Here is a 23,805-nt window from a genome sequence, read left to right as displayed (position 1 = left end):
GAAGCCCTAAGTGAAGTTTCACACACTAATTCTTTATTTTCACGACTTTACTCTCTGTTGAGGTTTGACTTTACAGATGCCCCAAGTGAAGATTTCACACACTAATTCTTTATTTTCCCGACCTTACTCTCTGTTGAGGTTTGACTTTACAGAACCCCTCCCAGGCGTGTGAGTTCCCCCCTTCCTTCTTGGCCCTACCATGCATCGTCCTCTTCCCTCCATTCATTCAGGGGACAACGGTTTGTGGTTCATAAAGGCCACAGTTTATTACAGAACATGGATCATACATTTTGCAACTTACTGGTTGGTCATTTGAGACACCTGTATGTTTATTACATATCACACTTATCACTCCGAATATTGTCCACTGGTTTTGCCTTCATTTCTGTCTGACAGCACTGCCCCTGTGCGATGGCCCCCTTTGCAGGTGTCTCAGGTTCTACAGGTTCTAGGCTTACCTTGCTACCGACCTTGTGGGTGACCGTCAGACCCGGCCCGGGCTGCAGGTGCCGTTCCACTTCCCTGGACCCTTGCTGACCACTCGCCTGCTCTCATGCCCCTGCAGTGTGGCATCCAAAGGACAATGTCTGAGCAGCTCTTCTATTCTGGCTGTCATTGTGTGCTGTCACCTGCTCCCCCTTGTCCCTGCTGTGAGGCATCCCAAAGACACTGTTTGAGCAACTTTTTAAACTAGGTTACTCTTTTCTTTTGGTCCCCTTTTGTGCTGTCTCTGTCACACTATCAGCTGTTTACTGATTGGTGGCAGCTCATCCTTCTGCCCGTTCAGGAGAAACCCAGCTGTTCCAGGACCCCAACTATGTTAAGTAAGAACATGTCCATGCCAACCCCGGTTAAGTGCACCCCATCTTCCAAGTGGTAACCTGGTGTCCTGAGGTTAATCAGCCAGTGACGCACAAAACCCCAGCCGTTGGCTCTACACTTTTATTTTTTTGAGTTTTTTACAGCGCAAACTATACCCGAAGATATCAGATATCAGAGCGCTTTACATGAGCACCAGTTTTGTTACAGATGGACACATTCTTTTTTGTTAGGCACAGGGAGATTAAGTGATTTTGCCCAGAACCGCATGATGTTGAGCGTCGTTGCCGAGACTCGGACCCAATTACCCAGCTTCAAGGTCGACCGGTCTAGCCATAAGGCTACATTCTCACCCCTTCATGGTGAGATTTAGTTTATGCCTTGACCTTTCGACTGCCCCCTGGTCGACTGTGCCTCTCCATACCCGGCGGGCTATAAACTCAGACCATATGATGTCTGCCGGGCAGATCAGCCTTGCTAGGGCCACTAGCCCCACTTTCATTACCCCTAGCAGCTCTCTCCTCCCCATGTTTTCCAGGTCGTTTTCCCCTAGGTGAATAACTACGGCATCTGCCACCGCTCCGAATCGCAGTGCCTCTTGAACGACAGGGAGCAGCTGCTCCCAGCTCATGCCCGATCGTCCCAAACATGTCACCGCTGTGTTCTGTAGTCAGATCCTCTTGAAATCTTTCTGCACCGCTGTCCGCTGTTGTGCCCTTGTGATGACGAAGTCCCAGGATCCACACCTTACACTGGACCCCCATTGGACCTGCTGGTGGAGATAGTTCAGATCCCAACGGGATGTATCCTTTAAACGCGCTCAATGCCTACCAGCCCAGTTTCTTAATCCGTTCGGCTTTGAGCCTCAAGTGGGCCGCTGTGGTTGCTGCCCCTATGCGAAATGAGTGCGACCCGAACTCTCTGGGAGGGAGACCTGCCTTTCCCAAGCCTTCCTCATTACTGCTGTGAATTGAAACCGGCTGAGGCATGACCCATCCCTGTGTGAGATCAGTGGCTTTGCAGTGTGGACTCCCTGTCTTATAAACGCCTGCATGAGGTATACCGGGCGGCACACCTAGTCCTCTATGCAGTTGATCCTTGTGTGTTTTCCTCTGCCTTCCTGTTCTGTCTTTGACTGTCTCAGATGTGCTATCATGTATCCATTCCCCATGTATATGTTCTCTGTGTACACACATGCTGTACCCGGAGTGCCTTTGGCCGGAGCCTCCAGCTCGCTGATTCTGTAAGCCCAGAAGAGAGCTAAGGCAAAAGCTGCTCTGAACAACAGCACCTCGTAGTATCCTGCATATATCCCTATTAGTGTGCCCAGAATCACCTTCAAAACTGTGTAGTCAATGGGTCTCCTCCTATCCGAGGCCCTGGACTGCAGCCTACCCCAGCCTTCCATTGCTCTCCTACAGTGAAATGACCCCGTTGAGTCCTTCCTTGTTGCCAATTTGGTAAAGTGTGACACAGCGCAAAGGTGTGTTCGTGCCCATGACTTGGGCTCCCTGTTTCTGAATGGCCATTCTATGAAAACCGCTACCTTTGTCAGGGTGACACTGTCTGAGCTTGCAGTTTCAGTCACGCTTCGATACCTCCCAGCACTTACGGTCTTTTTGCTGTCTTGGGGGCCAGCTCATTGTCCACCAGCAACATTATTCTGGGTCCACAAGATTCCAGGATCCCTGAATCTGTCCCACTGAAAATAAGAGCGTGTATCAGCTATGGAGTTGTCCACCCCTGCAATGTGTCTGGCCCTAAGTGCTTTGTTCGCCCTCAGTTATCAGCCTACCAAATGTTGCAGTAGCCGTACCACTGCTGAGCATTTTGCCATGCCCAGGTATTCGCCAGCAACACTACATGATTGTCTGATCATAGCATAATCTATCTGCCTGTTCGCTATTCTATCTCCCATATTACAAAGGCGACTATGATGGGAAAGAGCTCCAAGAGTGTGATGTTTCCTATGATTCCTGTGATTTGCCAGCTGTCTGGCCACTGGGCTGCTGATCATGTGTCTCCCAGTTTTGCCCCGAAACCGTGGCTCCCGGCAGCATCTGTGAAGAGCTCCAATTGCTCAGATGATACCCAGGGCTCCCTCCACATGAGTGTGCCCTTGAACTCCGCTAGGAACGTGTCCCACTGTTCTAGGTCTTCCTGTTCCCTTGTGTGAGATGTACCCTGTGATGTCTTTTTGTCATGCTTGTGGTCAGCCAGGCCACTCACCTATTTTGTCGCAGGGCAGCCTGTATATCCCTTCCACTGAGTCCAGTTCATTTCCCAGGAATAATAGCCTAGTGACTAGGCCCTCCGTTTTACCTGGAGCTAGAGGGACTCCCAGATCTTCTGCCAAATTCTCAGACTGGCCTGGCTGCACATTCCCCTGTTTCTGGTCTCTCCTTGCCTGCTGATACTAAATCCCTACCTGCGCTTTGCGTGGCAGGTGGTCGGAGCTGCTGCGAATTTTAATCCACCTCGTTTTGTATTTTGTTTTTCTTCTGTTTTAATTTAACCTTGTTTTTAAATTGTTCTGGCCCCCACTTGCACCTTAAAATTGAAGTAGCCACCGCTGTTGGGCGGGTCCGCTTCCTGGCGTTATTTTCTTCTACTCGCGCCATCTTGGGAGTAGATTGTGCCGCTTTTCGGCGCCATTTGGGCAGACACTACGTTCTAGTCGTCAGAAGGACGCTAGACGTAGATAAAAGGGAGTCATGCTGACGCGCAGCGGTTACGCGCAGCAGGGACGCCTGATTGACGCCGGAGTTACGCCAGAGTTCAGCCCGTCTGCGCCCGTCCGCGCTGAGGACGGGCTGCAGGACGGACTGGACCCTGGTGCCCCTGATAGGCCCCACATATTGCTCCGGTGTTACTCATCACTGCAATTACTATCTCTCAGACCCCCAATGCTACCATGTCACTATCGACTTTCACCCGATGGTTTGAGTCTGTCTCAAACATGCCTTACGTGTGAAACATCTTTTAATCTGACCTCACCGTCTGTTAGGAAATCCTGCCCTTCCTCTTCGCGAAAGCCGACTTCACAACCTAGAAAGGCCTTCCTGATTAGCGCGCGATCTCTCATTAAGCACAATATCGCATTTCATGATTTTGTGAGTATGAGGCAACCTGATTGGGTTTTCGTGACTGAGACGTGGGCCTCTGAGTCCTCAGGTCATGATCTCCTTCTGGCCATACCTGATGGTTACATGCTTCATAGGCAAGATAGGGAGCGACGTAGAGGAGGAGGACTGGCAATCTTCTTTAAGGCGTCACTCTCCTGTACTGTGAAGTCTTTATCGGTTCACTCGGATCCTTTCGAGGCTCTATATTTCTGTATTGTCTGCTCTCCTTCGGTCTCCTTCTCAGGAATTCTCGTCTATAGACCCCCAGGACCTAGAACCAATTTCTGTCCCGAGCTTTTTAGGATCCTGGAGCCTTATTTTGGGAGATCTCATTTCACTATTCTTGGTGATTTAAATTTCCATCTAGATGAACTGGAAGCTAAAGATACGTCTACTTTGGTTAACGCATTGGAAGCCTGTGACTTCGTCCAAATGGTGCACTGCCCGACCCATAGGGCCGGTCACACCTTGGACGGGGTATTTTCCAATGATGCGAGACTAATAGTTGGCCTACCCCTTCCGTTGGTATGGTCGGATCATCTAGCAGTACCACTGGAATTAGAATCTCCCCCCGCCGAGGTTAATTACTCGGTCAACAATAAATGTCTGAAAAGAAGCTTCAGAAACCTTTCCAATGATGCGCTGGCTCCCTATATCCAAGCCATTAGCATCTCATCCCTGAGTGAGGTGGATGAGGCAGCACAAGAACTTGCCGACTCTATCACCAAGGCAGTTGAAGAGCTAGCCCCTACCTCACTTAGATATGTGGCACGACAGAAACCTACCGCCCCCTGGTTTTCGGACTATCTGAGGCTTCTAAGACAAAAATGCAGAAGGAAAGAGAGAAGTTGGCGTAAATCCTGGGATCCTATAGAACGGGAGGTATATAAATGCCAGCTGCGAGAATATAAAAGCAGAGTTATTAAAGAGAAACAGGAATACTTTACCAACCGGACTAGCTCTCTTACTTCATCTAAAGAGCTTTTTAAGATCGTGGACTCCCTCTGCTCGTGTCAGGCACCGGACCCCGTGGTAGGCTCACAAGAGTTGTGCAACAATATCTCGGACTTCTTCTACAAAAAAATAGATGATATCTATACTGCTTTACAATCCCAGAGGAGTTCTCTGAATGACAACGATTCCTCTGGAATTATGCATTCTGAATCTTGGACTGGAGACCCTTCCCACACTCTTACTCACTTTCCAGCGCTTTCCCTAGAGGGTCTTAATCGACTGCTCGACGGAACTAAATCAGCCTCTCCTTTGGACCCTGTCCCTCTGAAAGTACTTAAGGAATGTAGGAATATTATCCTGCCCCCCCCTGTTGGAGATAATGAATGGGGCTATGGAACAAGGCGCCTTTCCTATGGTGTGGAAGAAGGCGATAGTAAAGCCTCTTCTTAAAAAGCCCTCACTGGATCCTGGCCTTCTTAAAAATTTTAGACCAATATCCCTTTTGCCAGCCCCCGCAAAGATGCTTGAGGCTCATATGAATTCTCACCTATCCATCTTCTTGGACTCCTCTGGGTTCTTGGACGGGTCCCAACATGGTTTTAGGAAGTTCCACAGCACGGAGTCTGCTTTGACTAAGGTGATAGATAACATTCGCCGAAAAGTAGATCTTGGCCAAACCACCGTGTTAGTGCTGTTGGACCTAACGGCGGCGTTTGACACCCTGTCTCCCTCAACTTTAACATCTCGGTTGAGGGAGGCAGGGGTAACTGGGCCGGCCCTGAGTCTCCTGAACTCTTTTTTACAGCATAGACAACAGCGAGTGATGCTCGGAGATTTCCTCTCCCCTGCCAAATCTCTGCTATGTGGGGTGCCTCAGGGGTCGGCCCTGAGCCCGACCCTGTTTAATATCTACGTGGCCCCCCTCGCGAGATTAGTAAGATCACAGGGGATGGAGGTGGTGTCTAACGCCGATGATACGCAGATCATGGTGTCTCTGGCCCACTCTGTGAGTACATCCGCGTCCAACTTTAGGTCCTGCATGCAGCTTGTTGCAGAGTGGATGATTCTTAACTCCCTAAAGTTGAACGGCGACAAAACGGAGGTCCTGGTCTTTGGTAAAGACCAGGACGTGTGGTCGAGTGACTGGTGGCCTTCATCTCTTGGCACCTGCCCCACTCCCACCCAATCTGCCAGGAATCTCGGCGTCATCTTCGACACCTCGCTCTCTATGGAGTTTCAGGTAAACAGGACAGTTGCCACCTGTTGGGGTGTTATCAGGACCCTTAAAAGAATCCTTCACTACCTTTCCCCTCAAGCACGCAAGCAGATTGTGACTGCTCTTGTTGGCTCCAGGTTGGACTATTGTAACTCTCTTTACGCTGGGGCCAACAAGTGTCTTTTGCAGCGGTTACAGGTGGTGCAGAACGCGGCTGCACGATTTGTGCTAGCTCTTCCATGGCTTGCATCTGCTACTGTGGCAAGGAAGAGCCTCCACTGGCTCCCTATCTCCTTTAGGGTATCTTTCAAACTCCTTTGTCTCACCTACAGTGCCCTCAGGGCAGGCCCTTCTGATGCTCTGGGGTCTTTGTTGACTCGTTATGTACCCAGCAGATGTCTCCGCTCGCTAGAGCTCAATCAATTGGTAGTTCCTCGTTCTAGGAAGGTTAGATGGGGGAGTAGGGCATTCTCCATCTTAGCACCCCAATTATGGAACACTCTTCCTCTGGAGATCAAATCTCAGCCCTCACTGGTCCTCTTTAGGAAGGCCTTAAAAACTTGGTGCTTCATTAAAGCCTACCAGTAAGCTTCTGTCACCTGCAGATTCAGCCAGATATTGAGCTAGGCGCCTTGACGCCCACTGGGCTAAGTTGCGCGTTTACAAATCACTTTTCATTCATTCATTCATTCAATGAAAATTAAGTCGTCCCAGTAGTGTATGTGCTGGAGGGCATGTCCCCAGTTCCCATTCCTAGAAACTGCTGAAGGCCTCAAAGTAGGCACATGAAATTGTACACCCCATCGATAGGCACTTGTCATAATAATAGGCCCCATCTAGTTGAAAACCCAACACGTGGTAGCTTTTTGGCTGCACTGGTAGTAGGCAGAAAACATACTCTGTCTGTTTAGCTAGCAGGCCCCCCTTCCTACCTGCCTAATCAAATCTACTGCCTCGTCTAAGGTGGCGTACAACTTTGAACAGCTGTCTTGTTGCAGACAGTAATTTACTGAATTTCCTTAGGGGAATGACAAATGGTGTATAGGGGCGGTATTTCCCTACCTCCTTCTTTGGCACTACCCCCAACTGGCTGACATATGAGGTTCTCCGATGGGGTGCTGTTGTAGAGGCCTTCCACTCTCCCTAGCTGGACCTCCTTCCTCACCTTCTGCCTGGCAACTTCTGGGTCGTCTCTTATGGATTTTATGTTTCTGCTCAGCCATGGGGCTAGGGGGCCTTTAAAAGTTTTTGAGATGCTTACTGTGAAGCTGCCCGACAGTAGCTGTCTCTCTTCGATCTTGGGGTATCTGTCAGTAACTGGATCAATCCCCTAACTCTGAAAAAACTGTACACGATCCTAGCCCTTCCCTGGCAACCACCATGTGACTCATGAAGCCCTCTATGTCCTGGTAATCCCATTCTATGACTGGCCATGTTTGCATCTTCTCCCTGAAGTCCTCATCATAGTGGAGTCACACTTACCCTTGGTATTTCTGCTGCACCTCATGAACTTTCTGCTCATGCAGGAACAGGGCCACTGAGCTCTGGGGAAATTTCTTTACTAAACACACATGCCAGGGTTCTGAAGACCCATAACCAGTTCTCTTTTGACCTTTCCACTCTGGGTTTATGCCTATCTCTCCTATTCTCTTTTTTATCATGTGTGGCACCCTCTCACCTGTTCCCGCTTTGGTCTGCCCTACCTCCACAATCACTGCTGCACCCCCTGGGGAGCCCTAGTCAGTCGCTTCGCCCCCTTTCTTGTCTGTGGTGCTCTCATGCCCAGTGCTCCCTTTCCTTCAAGGCTCTGCCTGGCCAGGCCCTTTTTTCCTGGACTCCTTGCCCCTTCCTTGAGGAACATAATTGCTGGGGGATATCCTGTGCTGAATTAGGTGCCCCACTTTGCCCATGGCCTTCATGGCATAAATGGCGATGGGTGAGGGTCTTGTTGCAAGGGTACAAGCCCCCATGCCTCCCCCTGAACCTCTCTTTCCCCCTGTCTGCCCCTCTGGAACGCTTGCCAGGGGTATGGAGGTCCCCATGGCCCTTGTGCTGTGGAGTTTGTGACCCACATCTGAGTCCCATATTTGACTGTGCTCCCTGATGCTCCCCAGAGCCCCTGTGATCCCTCTCGCACCCCTGCGCATGACCCAGCTCCTCAGTTCTGCGCTTGTTGCTCACCAGACCCAATGGCTGTGGTCCTCCGCACCCTCTGACCACTGGGGGGCCCTCCGTTTCGGCCCGGGGCCCCCCTTCTGAATCTTCGCTGCAGTGCCCCTCCTGATCGCTGCTGTCTTCCTTTTCCATCAGAGGCTATGGTGTCTTACTCCTGCTGTCGTGCTTCCAAATTTCGTTGCATCCCTTAAGGGCACACCTTGGGTTCCTACTAATAGAAAAGGACTCCACTACTATTTCTTTGCACTTACAAAGCACTCACACTTTCATGTAAAGCAGCCATAAGAAATGTAAAGCCTGTTTGTTTAGTGTTGAATAATGTTTTGTAAATGTATGTACAGATGCTATGTTTCTTCATATTTTTTTAGATAAGCTCCCCGAAGAAGGGCTCTTTAGCCCGAAATGCATCGGATCGATTGGAAGGTTTTGACCATGACAATTGAATGATCAAATTTAAAGGAATGAAAGAAATTCCAAAATGAAGCTTAATACATGAAAATGAATCACTATATGCAAAGAAATAGTAGTGGAGTCCTTTTCTATTAGTAGGAACCCAAGGTGTGCCCTTAAGGGATGCAACCAAATTTGGAAGCACAACACTGATTGATGAATAGTAGACGTCCCAAGGACGGAAAAACTTCACCTGAGGAGCACCCAAACATAAAACAAATCCACACCAATTTAAGATTGGATTACTTTATTTTATTTCAAACATTAGAGGCAGTGCAACTACCATAAGAAATTATTACTGTTACTCCTGCTGTGCCCAGCCTACCCTCCTTTGGCTGGTCTTGCCCTGGTCATTCTGCCTGTTGCTGGGAGGTACAGCCCCTTCGCCCTTGCACCTTGGAACCCAGCTTGGTGGGAGGTCGCCATTTTGGCTGCATGCCCCTTCCTACTGGGCCCTAGAGGGTATTTCTTTGAACTTGTTTCCCCCTTGGTGCTTTCCTGGGTCTTTCTGCTGGCCTTTCTCCCAGGCCCACAGTAATCTGGTTGTCCATCCAAGCTTTTCCTATTTTTTGCTACCAAAGCCCTTGCCTTCTCCAGAAGGGCTTGCAAATCATTGTCCAGCTGAGAGTCATACTCTTCTAGAGTCGTGCTCTGCCTCCTTCTAGCCGGCCCTCCTCTTCTTCACCAGCCGCTTCCTCCTGAAAGCGCGCTGACCTTTCCCTCTGTCTGCCTCCTTTGGTTCTCCGTCTCGCCATGTCCCTTGCCCTACGGGCCGCGCTCAGGCACGTATCACTCCCTCGAGCCTTGTTGCTCCTTACCGCTAGGTGTTCAGCTTCTATTCTCAAGCCACTGCAGTTCCTGCTTATGGATTCTCACCCTGATTGTTTATGTGTGCAGCCGGGTGCTGACTCTGGCCACCACAAAGTCCTGGGATGCGCCAACACCGCTACTTCAGAGTCTGCGGCATATTCAGCTGCACTGTTCCTCCGATTGCGGTGTGCCCACGCCTGCCATCATCTGCGTACCGACAACCAGTCGGTAATTCCCAGGTATGTCACCGGCAACCGCTGCTTCATCTTCTGGGAAACGGGGAGTGGCGTCTTCCCCGAGCGTTCTCGCTGGCGACGTTGCGACTGGCATCCCGGTGTCAGTCCTCTCCAGCGACGGTTCCGAGGTAATGAGGCAAGGGTCAGTTGTGGTCAAGGTAGGCCCCTGCTCACTTTTGACCTCCTTGGTTGCCCCGCCCTCCTTCCTTCATTGGGCAGTTCTTGACTTTCAAAAGACGCTCCCAATCCTTGAGCGGCTTTTTTCACTGGCTTTCGCCTTTGGTGCTAGCATAATAAAAACAAATATAGATGAACTGCTACATTTCCTTATCTATCATATCTAGTGGCCTTTTTCAAGTGTGTTGCATGAAGTCCCATTACCCTGTTCCTATGCCCCATGTGTCAATCTAATACCAATGTGCTGTTGTAAGCAAGTCTGTACCTACCTTAAGCTCCACTCCGTCACCCCACCTATTGTGCGCTTTGTCTTGCTCCATGCTCTTCTTGATTGGGTGGTGTGCCCGGTGTCCCTTGCAGACGAAGGTATTCCCTAAGGGTTTGCCATATATCCTTGGGTCGCGATGTGGGTGGTTGTAGTTCTGCGTATAGTTCGCTCATGGTGTCGAAGTATGTCATACGCTTAAGCCAACTCTTCACATTGTGCTTCTGCCTGGTGCCCCAGCAAATAACTATTTCTCGTTTCACCCGCAGCATGGCAATTGCTATGAATCTACGCTTGGTTTTGGTAGTGGGTCTACATGTCAAATGTCAAATGTCAAAGGTTCTTTTAGAGCGCACTTATCACCGCAAGGTCTCATGACCCATCAGTGCAGTCGGTGGGGACACCAACACTTGTATCCCCACCATCTGCTGTACTAGATCGTGTATCTCTTGCCAATAAGCGCTGATTGTACTGCAGGACCAAGTCATGTGAAAAAAACGATGCTGCCTGTTGATTACATTAAGAGCAATGAGTAAAAGTGGTGTTCTTTATCCTGACCATTTGTTGTGGTTTGACATAGGCCCTCCTAAGTATTTTAAATTGTAATAGTTTTTGTCTGTTGTGCGTGAAACTAGTTTAACCTGTTTGCAGCACCCTTTCCAGATGTCATCAGTAAGTGGTTGAGCTATATCAGCAGCCCAGGCTTCTCTGAGTTTACTATCTCATTGTGGCATCAATGCGAGCCTGGTCTTGTACAGTCTAGAAGCGAGATGCTCCCCGCTGGTGTCTGTAATTACTAACGTGAGTGGACTGAACTCTGCCGGTTCTATCGGATATGTTGTTATTGTGCTTCTAAGCGCGCTTTGCAAACGGGCCAGTAGGAAATGATCCATGAATGTGGGCGACAAAAAGCGCGGGTCCTTGTAGCGGGAAAATGCATGGCCTCCAGGGAAGAGATCTCCTAATCGTGAGAGAGTACTCTTAGTCCCATTTTCTACCGTGGGGGAGCCAGGGGTTTGCTGACAGTGGTAGCACTGGAGAGTACAATGCTGGCCCTCCTGTTTTCGTGAGTAGTGTTTCCCATGCCCAATATGTGGTGACTAATGGTTGAATATCGCGTGGGTCCCGAGGAATGCCATTGGGTAATATTGCATTGAGTGGTGTGGGGTGTGCAAACTCTCTGGTTTGGCGTAAGGGTGTCTACTTGGGTCTGTAAGCGGCTCAGAGCAGGGCCATAGTTTAAATGTAACACCTGCTCTCGGTCTCTATGCAAATATATTCCCAAATATTTGATTTCTGCATTGCACAATTGCACAGGGAACTCTCCGCACTCGTGATTCTGTATGTCTGTCAGGGGGAATAGTTCCGATTTACACTAATCAATAATTTAGGCCCGACAGGGCTCCGAAGCATTCTATTTCAGTGAGAAACAGTTGCAAATTTTCTTCCGGTTTCCTAACATACAGGGCCACACCGTCTGCATATAATGTCACTAGTACCGGGCTGTGTTTGAATTGTAAACCTCTATGTAAATTAACCTTCTGAAAATAGCATATGGGGGGTCCATAGTGATTATGAAAAGTAATGGAGATAGCGGGCAACCCTGTCGGGGGCCCGGGATACTTTGAATGGTTCCGTTATTGCGCCATTGAAGCGGATGCGAGCGGATGGTGGGCTTGCATAAAGTCATTTCACCAGGTCTGTGAAGCTTTGGGAATGCCCATTTTGGCTAGTACTTCATGTAAAAAGGGCCACACCATGGAGTCAAGCGTCTTTTCTGCATCCAGAAAGGCAGCAATGGCAGGCGTTGTGGGATTTATTCTGTTAACTTCCGAGAGAAGAATGTCAGAAGGTTGAGCACAGTGGACCTGTGCTTCAAAAACCCAGCCTTAGCGGGAGCTATCATTTGTTCCATTAGAAGTGATAGTCTAGTCGCCATCATCTTGGCTAGGATTTCATAACCAAAATCCAAGAGTGTAAGTGGACGATATGATTCACGCTGCTCCGGGTCCTTGCCGGGCTTAAGTAGCACCACCAATACCACTGCTCTGAATGAGGGTGGGAGAATGCCGGATTCCAATGCTTCTGCATAGACTTCCAGAAGGTGTGGGGCTAGGAGTGTTTTGTAAGTTTTGTAAAAAATTCCTTGGATCCATCCTTTGTTTCAATGGCCTGTTCTGTCTCTTCAGCCGAGTAGGGTTCGCTCAGAAACTTCCTATGTGCATCAGGGAGCCATACCATGGTAATCTCGCCCAAGTACTCCCTAATCTCAGTCATGCTGGCTTCTGACTTCTTAGTGTATACATCTGTATACTATGTCAAGAGTGTGTGTCCGATGGTGGTATTTCCGGTTATTATATGCCCTTCTTCATCTTGCAGCTTGGTAATGTAATTCTGGATATACCGGGGCCTGAGTAGTCTTGCCAAGGTACAGCCAGGTCTTTCCCCTTCCCCGTACCTTCGAGCTGTGGGGTATTTTCCTAGATACAATGGTAAGTGCCTCCAGAGTTTAGGCCCATGCAATAATTGGCCTGGTGATCAACCAATCGTCTAACCTCATCCATGGGCCGTGCTGTTGTGCATAATGGGTGTATTCAGTGTCAGTGGGGTGCAAATACCTCCATGCCTCCACTAAGTCATGATCTTGACACATGTCTCGTAACACTGTGCGAGAGCAGGGTTTAGTAGCTGGGGTCTTTGAAGTGCTGTCTAGTAGTGGGTCCAGTAGTATGTTTAAATCTCCTCCCAAAACTATGTGATCAGTCGATAGCCTGTCTATGTGTGTCTGCAGCTGTTCATAAAATGTGACGTTTTCAGTGTTTGGGGCATTCACATTAACCAGTGAAATTTTATGGCCCACTAGTGGGCCTGTTACTATCAGGAACCGTCCACCCATGTCAGATATTGTGGCTAAGTGTGTGAACAGTACCCGAAGACTAATCAATATGACCACCCCTCACGCATATGAGCTGTAGTTGGAGAAATGTCGATGCGATGGCCAAGTAGACACAAATTTTGCCGGGGTCAAAGATGATGGGTGCGTTTCTTCAAGATATACTATATCGGCCGTGTGTTGCCGCATATACTGAATTACTAGTCTACATTTCTGTGGGCTATTAGGACTACAGATATTCCAGGTCAGTAGGGTAATAGTTGTGCTGCACCGTGTTTATATCTTGTGGGCCATATCGGGAATTCTTTGTGTGTGTGCTACTCCTGCATCTGTAAAGTGTTACAACAATCTAACAAGTGCAATCCTAAACCTTCATCAAATAAATGGCAATACAATTCTAAGCTCCTCTCCCACCCTCACTTGACAGCTGTCCACCAGGTGATACCCCAGCAACCCCCTAATACATTTTGCTGTGCAAAACGCCAATATGTCAATTCTCCCCTGATCAGAATCATTGTGTCTCCACTAGGTGGGGGTGGCAATGCCACGTGGGACCACGAGCACCAAGCAATGAATTACCCCTCATTAACAAAGTGAATTTATATTAATAAGTGTTTGTAGTGTTAGCCGGACTCTATGCCCATGAATGTTACCGTCAAGACTAGGCCAGTAGTGTTCACTGCTGCATATTATTCATCCGCCCAGTAATTGCCTCTAGCATGCTGAAAATAAGTCTGCATTCATCCCCGATAGGGCCTCTTGAGAAGCTCCCCCAGGGGAGGATCCGCCTTTTGCGCTGTTAGTTCCAGCGTAATATTTGCAGAAGTTCTGGACCTCTTCAGGATTGTCAAAGATTTTCCCCTTGCCATTAACATCAATTCTAAGCTGGGCTGGGTACAGAATGCCATAGCGGAGACCCAATTTCCTAACCGCTGCTTTGGCCCCCACAAACTCACACCTGGCTTCTTGTACCAGTGCAGTAAAAGTCCGGATAGAATTAAACATTGGAGTCCCAGCTTCTCTGGCAAGTCCAAGCACTGTGTCTCTATCCTTGAAATGTAACAAGCGTGCCATGATAGGTCTTCGTGCTAGTCCCGGGTTAGGACGGGACCGAGTGTTCTGTGGGCTCGTTCTACAGTAAAGGTGCTTGTAAAGTGCTCCATTCCGAACAGGTCCTTCAGTAGTCCCTCCACGAATTGGTCCAGCCTTCCGGTATTGGTCGATTCAGGGATTCCCATGATGCGCACATTGTTGCGCCGGCTTCTTGCTTCCAAATCTTCATTCTTTGCGGCGACCGTCTTTAGTATGCATTCCAATCGTTCTACCCGCTTGGTAGTTTGAGCTGCTCCATCCTCCACCATGTCCAATCTGGAGTTGTGACGGTCAATCCTCTCTCCCAGGCCATCGAGGCGCCGGTCCAGCACGTCAAATCTGGTATCTAGTGCTTTAAACCCAGAGCACAGCTCAAACAACAGGGCTGAGTTATCCGGTGGTGCAGTGCCACCAGCGGTAGCCTACGCAGCTATCTCTGTGGGTTGCCGACTGTCTGTCTTTGCAAGAGTTTAAAAATGCAATGTTTTCTGCTTTGGTTGTTTGCGCACAATCCCCAACTAGTGCCAGGCTCTCTGATTACCTCTGCTACGCAGTGCAGGGTTCACTCTTAAGCAGGTAGTTATTCCCACATCCTCGGATTCCCACAGCAGAGTGGTCACAGATTGAAAGTAAAGGCGTCACCCAGGATTGGCGACCTGTGTCCGGGGATGGATGTACATGCACTGTCAGCGTAGCCCTCCCCAAGTGTTTTCTCATCCTCCCGTGTTCCAGGCAATGTCGAGGTGTGCTTCCCCCCCTCCGCCTCTAAAGCCTTAAATCCCTCTTGTGTCTCAGGGTTGGGATAGGGAGGGAAGCCACTCAACAGTTGCTGTATCCAGGCACCTCTGTTGTCTGATTGCGTACCGGTGCCCTGGACTAACAGTTGCCCAGTCAGCTATTAACAGTTCTTGCAGTTGCAAGGTATCTTGCCCGCGTCAATCCAGTTTGGGCTTCTCTGGCACCTGGTAGATTGCCCCAGTTCTAAATGCTGTGATTCTGGGAGCCCCGGGACCGGTAACATGTTTCTCGCCTTCTGAGCTCCGGCTTCTATAATTCTATGCGGCTAAGAAGTCATGAAGCGGCTTCCTTAGATTCAAGGAATGCCATGGTTCTGAGTGGGGCGCTCGCCACCCCAATGGTTATAACAGGCTAAACGGGTGGTGTTTCAGAGCTGCGTTAATTCCCCCACCTTCAGCTGCGATCTCGACCCACTGAGCTGCTGCACCACGCCTGGGCCAGTGTCTTGTGTTTCAGCATTGCACCGACTCCCCCAGCTCCGAAACCACTAAATTCAGTACCCGGTTTCAGCGGCACTTACGGGGTGGGGTCATCTCCGAGATACAAGCAGATGCCCACCTTCCAGTCTTTCCAGGGTCCGTCTAAGTACCAGGGCTAAGCCCAGCAGGATGGTTCCGTTCTCAGCCTGTCCTGGGATCCATTTTATCAGCCGGGTCCTGGATCGCGTAACAGCCGATATGAGGCTTATTTGCTTAATTCAGGCAGCGGTTCCTGGCTCCACTGTTCCTGCATGAATTCTGGTCGCTGATTTTCCGTTTTATGCCGGGTTGGTTGTAACTGGATGCAGTTCTGGGTCTGCACAGAGCTTCAGCTACAAGCAGCCATTTCGGTCGCCGATCCGACCACGCCCCCTTGTAGCATTTTTATAACTATAAACACAGTGTGGATTGGCACTCCTAGGAATGTAGGCATGGAAATCGAGAAGTCTTATTGAAACACGAGCATGGGATGTTCTCTAAGTGGAAGCAACCAACCTAGTGGAGACTGAGAAGTTTGGATAGAATTAACACCACGCAGTATGTTGTGGAAGATGAAGGAACCCGGTAAAGTGCCCTGGAGGAAAGCGTACAAAAGTGGACTCCAGGAAATGTTGCAACCTATAGGGATTGAGGGTGAGGTCAACATAGAACTGCCTGATATTGTGCTTACCAGGTAGGAGCAAAGGGAAGTAGTAAAGCTGTAAAACTAACGCATATTCTTTTCACACAGGGTAGATAGAGTTTTGTGTGCTTACTCCATTGTCTATTTCTCCTGCTTGCAGATATGATCACCTAGCCAAAGTTCTCACTAAGATTTTGGATGAGCGTCCTGAAAATTCGGTGGACATCTTTGAGGACCTCAGCAAAGATGCTAAGTGGTTGAGGTTTCACAAGAAGTTGGACACACTGCGGGATGACTATGAAGTGCTCCCAGCATATGAAATGGCAGAGAAGCATAAAACCCTTTTCCTTAAGGGAGCTGGAGAAGGGGCAGAACAAGAAGCTGATGAAGAAATGGTGAGTGGAGGCTGTTAAAAAAACAAAAAAAATTACACATTGCCTTCATCGTGTTAAGATTTAACGTGTTCTGATTTTGGTGCAACCTTCTTCCTTTGCACCCTTGTGGGACTCTATTGAGGTTTATATAGTACATCAAGGCGTGAAGGAAATGTCACCCGTGGCCACTGTTCCCCATTTGGAAGAATGGACATTATTTTATTTTTTTGAGTCCTTTTTTCCTTGGGACCCTGGCTCTAGCGTTGATAACATTCCCTGGTTTAGTATTATTAGGCCCATATGTTAAACAGGGATGGATAAACATTTGACAGTTTTGTCATAGTTTGATTGCAGTACGATATTTCATCAAATTCATACGCAAATTGTCAAAAGTAGTCTATTTATTTAAATAAGTTGGTGCAGTATTTCTGTGGCCCTCACAGGTAAAATCAACTAAGTGTTGCTTGCTGGGATCAGTAGTGCACTTTCAAAATTCCTTTAGTAGGCTTCTGTGCTGTGCCTCAGAGGTGAAAATGTTCTGTTTATTTTTGATTTAACCTGTTAGGCCCACTGAGGGCTAATTAACCCCTTGTATGCTGATGACAGCCCACAGCCGTCATGCACTACGTCGCTCGTGTGCTGATGACGGCTGGAGGCCGTCATGAACCCGGCCACTTGCGATTTTGCTGCACAGGTAAAATGGACATGCAGAGGGGAGTGCCTTTTCACCATTACTGTTCAAAGAGGAACAAAGGTGGATTCTGTAGCAGCCAAGGTTGTTTCACAGCTAGGATGACTGCCTTCTTGTCCAATTCCCAAGACCTATGTTCAGAATCTGTCACTTTTTTGGTTCTCAGACATCCTCGGGGAGGCCAGACAGGAGACTGACATAGGCTCAAGAGAATTGCATACTTCTCTATGGTTGTTCCACATAAGGCTTAAACCCTGCTTGAAAAAGCCCAGAAGATGCAAAACTGACAGTTTTTAATCAGCTAAGGTGCACCATCACAGAAAAGCCTTGGTCCTCCACAAGTAAAACTATGACAACACAGTTTATGATTGATGTTGGAAAAGTAAATCCTGGTCTTCCCACAGTTCCTTGGGTTCCAACAAAGGTCCCTGGTGTTTAGTTTTCTCTCCAGTTAGGGCTTCCACATGGTCTATTGTAGTCCTCCACAAAAAATTGCTGATTGCAGAAAACTAATAGCTAGTCCCAACCCACTGTCAAAGAAAACGGGCTGAAGGCTAGTGCTGGTTAAAAATTCATCACTAGAGAAACGGACACTAGTTACACCTTATGACCATTGGTACAAGGAATAAAGATCAGAGTAGCCTCAAAAAACTCTATGTTCTGGTTGGAAAGAGGTGCGGTATATATGGTTCATCCGCCCCACATTAGAGTTGTGGCAGTTATCATTGGTTACTCCGAAGTGGTAAATTTGCCAGCCTCAACCCGAGGCGCCTCTGGTCTAGGGTGCAGCGTCCAGAGAGATTGAGTGAAAAAAGTGTAAAAGTAAATTGTGCAAAAAAAGGAAAAAATAGTTAAAAAATGGTAAACAACCCAAAGGTTTTTTAATGTAGGTTGTTTTAACCACAGACTATAAAAATGAGTAGTACTCCTTTTAGACCAAGTTACTGGATCTAGCAGTATCATTAGAAGAATACGTCGACATGTTTCAGCTCCTTGGGCCTGGATGGGTCTGTGGAGCTTTCGTCAGGACTAACAAACATAAAAATTCGTACTCACACAATTTGTGTCGTATTTTTTCAGATATGGACACACTTATTTTGGTTATGTAGTTGAGAATTTCTCCTTCACAATCTGTAATGAGATGGAATAATATACACAACAATTGTACACACATTTTTTCTTAATGCATTGCAGTTATGATCACGATTGGTAAAGTGACATTTTCCTACTACCAATACAACATGACCAGGGGAGGCAGGGACAATGGAGAGTTAACTAATGCTGATACTGAGTCTTGCTGAGGGGTAGCCATCGAAGAGCCCCTGTTTAGAAATACTTGTGGTGGGCGCTTGTATGTTTTCTACCGACTGTGTATTCACATGACTCTAGTTGTAGAGGCTCGCTGGTATTAGCCTCATGTTGGTTGCTTAAACGCTAAGGGAAAAAGCGCGAGTGTGTGCAGCAAAGAGTACGCTATAGTGTCGCTTTACCATGGGCGTTATTAAGAGGTCATAAGGGTTGCCACTTTACCACGCTGTTAATTTCTGAGACGCTAGGCAGTTTAAATTATGTAAACAGGGAATACGCTATACAACCATTTTAGCATGAGCGTTAGGGGAGGCGGTGTGGTCGGACGCTGCGATATTAGCAATATACTAACGTGCTGTTTTAGAAAAAGGTTGTTTGGCCTACCTTATGTCCAAAAGTGCTCTGCTTCATCGGGGTATCGCTTTTAGGATTTCGAAGCCCAGAGCTGTTATAGAAAGGACTCCATTAGTCTATAACTACTTGTGCATCTTACCGGTGTTTCAGGTTTCCGAGAGGGCCGGCGCCATTACCCGCGTGTAGGTAGGATTCCTGCCTTGTGCTGACTCTGCCCCGGGGTGTGGCTTAGACTGGAAACCAAGATTTTTAAAGGGCCCTGGCAAGCGGCAAAGGCGTCTCGTTTTTTTCAAAGGCGTCTCGTTTTTAAACTTTATTAATCAGTCTGTGGCATTTAAGCTGGGGAAAGTTTGTTCATGCCAATATTGGGAACGATTAATGTTTATGGGAAACAAATAAGAGACAAGGGAAAACTAAAAAGTTATGATCAGTTCAGACCCTGTAATTAATTGGCAAATCGATGCCAAGGGATGGCATCGTTCAATCCCTGATCACATGTTTTGAGGCGGTCCACCCACCTTTGTTCTTTTTCGAACAGTAGGCGTTCACAGTTATTGCTTTTATCAGTGAGCATTTCGATTACAGTCCAGTGAAGTTCTTCGCAAGAATGGCCTGTCTCTACGAAGTGTGCACATAGTTTAGTGGTGTTCTTTTTTAGCTTGATGTTACTTTTGTGCTCACCAATTCTTAATTTGATTTTTCGACAAGTCATCCCGATGTATTTTTTATTGCATGGGCAGCTAACCATGTAGATGACATGTGAAGAGTTGCAATTCGTATGCTGTCGTTGTGTCCATATCAGTGTCTCCGTTAGTTGTAGTGTTTTCGATACTGTGGTTGTCTTGCAGGCTACACAAGAGCCACAGGGGTAGTGTCCAGTTACAGGTGTCATCGTCACATCCCTCGTGGTTGATTGTTGCTGTATCTTCATTGGACGGGTATGGACTAAGACGTCCTTGATGTTCTTCGTTCTGCGATTTGCAAATCTTGGCTTTGGCCAATTGAAGACTCCAGTGTTTAGGATATGCCAGTTTTTATTTATCATTTTGTTGACCTCATATGTTGACGGGCAGAAGGTCGTCACACAGGTTGTCAGATCTTGTGTTGGTGCCTTTGGAAAACTTTGCAAAAGGCACTCCCTGGGTTGGTTGCTCGCTCTTTTTTTACAATACTTTATTGTTTTCACATTATAATTCCTTTTTAACAACTTCTGACTTAGATCTTGCGCCTGAATCAGGTAATCTTCATTCTTACTACAGTTGCGTTTCAGCCTCAGAAACTGGCTGAAGGGAAGATTGTCTCTGAGTGGCTTGGGGTGGTAGCTTTGATATGATAGCAAGCTGTTTTTGGCAGTAGGTTTTGTGTAGGTTTTGGTCTGTAGGATATTGTCCTCCACATAAATTGTGAGGTCCAAAAAATCCAAACTTTTGTTACTGGAAGTACAAGTAAATTTTAACCAAGGGTCGAGCTGGTTAAGCCAGTGCATGAACTGTTCCAAGTCATCTGTAGTGTTTCAAATCAGGATAATATCATCTATATACCTCTTCCAGTAAAGGATACTGGAAGAGAAGATGTTGGTTGCATTGTGGATGTATTGACTCTCAAAATGACTCACATACAGACCCGCCACCGACGGGGCGAAGGCACTGCCCATCGATGTGCCGTGGGTCTGGAGGTATAGATCTTCCTCATAGGCAAAAAAGTTCTCTTTTAATGCTAATTTACAGCACTCGAGGATGAAATGTCTCGGTGTGTTGTATTGCCAGTCTTCAAAGTAAAGGATATCTTCCAAGACTTGTAGGGTATCATCTTGTGGCAGGCTGGTGAATAGTGATTCCACATCCAAGCCCACTAGGAGCATTGTGTCTGGATCAAATGGTTTGGCTTTGATCTGCACCAGCAAGTCTCGGGTATCTTTTAGATATGATGGAGTTCGTTGGACTAGAGGTTTTAGGAATTCGTCCGCAAATTTTGAGAGCGGCTCAAGCACTGACCCTATTCCAGACACTATAGGTCTCCCCGGAGGTGGGGACCTATTTTTGTGAGTTTTTGGAAGTGAGTAGAAATAGGGTATTTTTGGCTCTGGAGTGATCAGGTATTCAGCTTCTTTTTTTGTTATCCACCTCTTGATCTCTGCTTCATACACCATGATGGATATTGTGTTTTGTAGTCTTTCTGTTGGATCTGTAGTTAGTTTTTGGTAGAATCTAGTGTCAGACAGGAGGGCAAGGCATTGATCGGTATAGCCGTTTTTGCTTAGAATTACTATGCCTCCCCCCTTGTCGGCAGGTTTGATCACTATTGCCTCATTCTGCCTCAAGGAATCTAGAGCTACACGCTCCTTTTTGGAGAGATTCTGGAAAGTTTTTTTGTTCTTGTCTATTAGGTCCACTCCTTTCATTAAAGATTGCTCAAACGTGTGAAATTCTGGAGGGACACTTGCGTATGGTGGATTAAACGTTGATTTTCTACGTAGCGCGGTGTCACCTTCTGGCTGACTCATGGTATTGTTGTGAAAAAATGCTTTTAGTTTAAGTGTCCTACAAAACTCTGCCAGCTCGCTTTTTAATTTGAATGTATCAAGTCGAGGTGTTGGCACAAAGCCTAATCCTTTATTAAGGATTCCTATTTGGTCTACAGTCAATTGTAACCCAGAGATGTTCACTATGAGAGATTGGTCTTGCTGGTTGATGGTTGTGTTGTTGCCATGCTTCTGGTCTGTACGTTTCTCTGTTGGTCTTGCCACCTTAGTGACTTTTTTCGGCCTCTTGGTTGATTTTGGCCCCTGGATAAAAAAGGCGGCTCTTGTGGGTGCGCATTCGGATTTACTATCATTTGTTGTTCACCCACTCAGAGACAATCTTCCCTTCAGCCAGTTTCTGAGGCTGAAACGCAACTGTAGTAAGAATGAAGATTACCTGATTCAGGCGCAAGATCTAAGTCAGAAGTTGTTAAAAAGGAATTATAATGTGAAAACAATAAAGTATTGTAAAAAAAGAGCGAGCAACCAACCCAGGGAGTGCCTTTTGCAAAGTTTTCCAAAGGCACCAACACAAGATCTGACAACCTGTGTGACGACCTTCTGCCCGTCAACATATGAGGTCAACAAAATGATAAATAAAAACTGGCATATCCTAAACACTGGAGTCTTCAATTGGCCAAAGCCAAGATTTGCAAATCGCAGAACGAAGAACATCAAGGACGTCTTAGTCCATACCCGTCCAATGAAGATACAGCAACAATCAACCACGAGGGATGTGACGATGACACCTGTAACTGGACACTACCCCTGTGGCTCTTGTGTAGCCTGCAAGACAACCACAGTATCGAAAACACTACAACTAACGGAGACACTGATATGGACACAACGACAGCATACGAATTGCAACTCTTCACATGTCATCTACATGGTTAGCTGCCCATGCAATAAAAAATACATCGGGATGACTTGTCGAAAAATCAAATTAAGAATTGGTGAGCACAAAAGTAACATCAAGCTAAAAAAGAACACCACTAAACTATGTGCACACTTCGTAGAGACAGGCCATTCTTGCGAAGAACTTCACTGGACTGTAATCGAAATGCTCACTGATAAAAGCAATAACTGTGAACGCCTACTGTTCGAAAAAGAACAAAGGTGGGTGGACCGCCTCAAAACATGTGATCAGGGATTGAACGATGCCATCCCTTGGCATCGATTTGCCAATTAATTACAGGGTCTGAACTGATCATAACTTTTTAGTTTTCCCTTGTCTCTTATTTGTTTCCCATAAACATTAATCGTTCCCAATATTGGCATGAACAAACTTTCCCCAGCTTAAATGCCACAGACTGATTAATAAAGTTTAAAAACGAGACGCCTTTGAAAAAAACGAGATGCCTTTGCCGCTTGCCAGGGCCCTTTAAAAATCTTGGTTTCCAGTCTAAGCCACACCCCGGGGCAGAGTCAGCACAAGGCAGGAATCCTACCTACACGCGGGTAATGGCGCCGGCCCTCTCGGAAACCTGAAACACCGGTAAGATGCACAAGTAGTTATAGACTAATGGAGTCCTTTCTATAACAGCTCTGGGCTTCGAAATCCTAAAAGCGATACCCCGATGAAGCAGAGCACTTTTGGACATAAGGTAGGCCAAACAACCTTTTTCTAAAACAGCACGTTAGTATATTGCTAATATCGCAGCGTCCGACCACACCGCCTCCCCTAACGCTCATGCTAAAATGGTTGTATAGCGTATTCCCTGTTTACATAATTTAAACTGCCTAGCGTCTCAGAAATTAACAGCGTGGTAAAGTGGCAACCCTTATGACCTCTTAATAACGCCCATGGTAAAGCGACACTATAGCGTACTCTTTGCTGCACACACTCGCGCATTTTCCCTTAGCGTTTAAGCAACCAACATGAGGCTAATACCAGCGAGCCTCTACAACTAGAGTCATGTGAATACACAGTCGGTAGAAAACATACAAGCGCCCACCACAAGTATTTCTAAACAGGGGCTCTTCGATGGCTACCCCTCAGCAAGACTCAGTATCAGCATTAGTTAACTCTCCATTGTCCCTGCCTCCCCTGGTCATGTTGTATTGGTAGTAGGAAAATGTCTCTTTACCAATCGTGATCATAACTGCAATGCATTAAGAAAAAATGTGTGTACAATTGTTGTGTATATTATTCCATCTCATTACAGATTGTGAAGGAGAAATTCTCAACTACATAACCAAAATAAGTGTGTCCATATCTGAAAAAATACGACACAAATTGTGTGAGTACGAATTTTTATGTTTGTTAGTCCTGACGAAAGCTCCACAGACCCATCCAGGCCCAAGGAGCTGAAACATGTCGACGTATTCTTCTAATGATACTGCTAGATCCAGTAACTTGGTCTAAAAGGAGTACTACTCATTTTTATAGTCTGTGGTTAAAACAACCTACATTAAAAAACCTTTGGGTTGTTTACCATTTTTTAAC

At 47.1% G+C, this 23,805-nt stretch overlaps 1 protein-coding gene across 1 annotated transcript in view; it reads left to right on the top strand.

Moving 5' to 3' along the window:
* Positions 1-23,805, top strand: part of RSPH6A (radial spoke head 6 homolog A) — a 273,085-nt gene that overhangs the window by 1,875 nt on the left and 247,405 nt on the right. Inside the window, exon 2 of the mRNA XM_078660911.1 lies at positions 16,272-16,506. Coding sequence (XP_078517037.1) covers positions 16,272-16,506 — 235 coding nt within the window. The remainder of the gene's footprint in view (positions 1-16,271; positions 16,507-23,805) is intronic.

The sequence above is a fragment of the Lissotriton helveticus genome, chromosome 9 (genome assembly GCF_964261635.1).
Source record: "Lissotriton helveticus chromosome 9, aLisHel1.1, whole genome shotgun sequence".
Classification (NCBI taxonomy): Eukaryota; Metazoa; Chordata; class Amphibia; order Caudata; family Salamandridae; genus Lissotriton; species Lissotriton helveticus.
The sequence above is the reverse complement of the archived record's forward strand: the minus strand, read 5'-3'. Positions and strand labels throughout refer to the sequence as shown.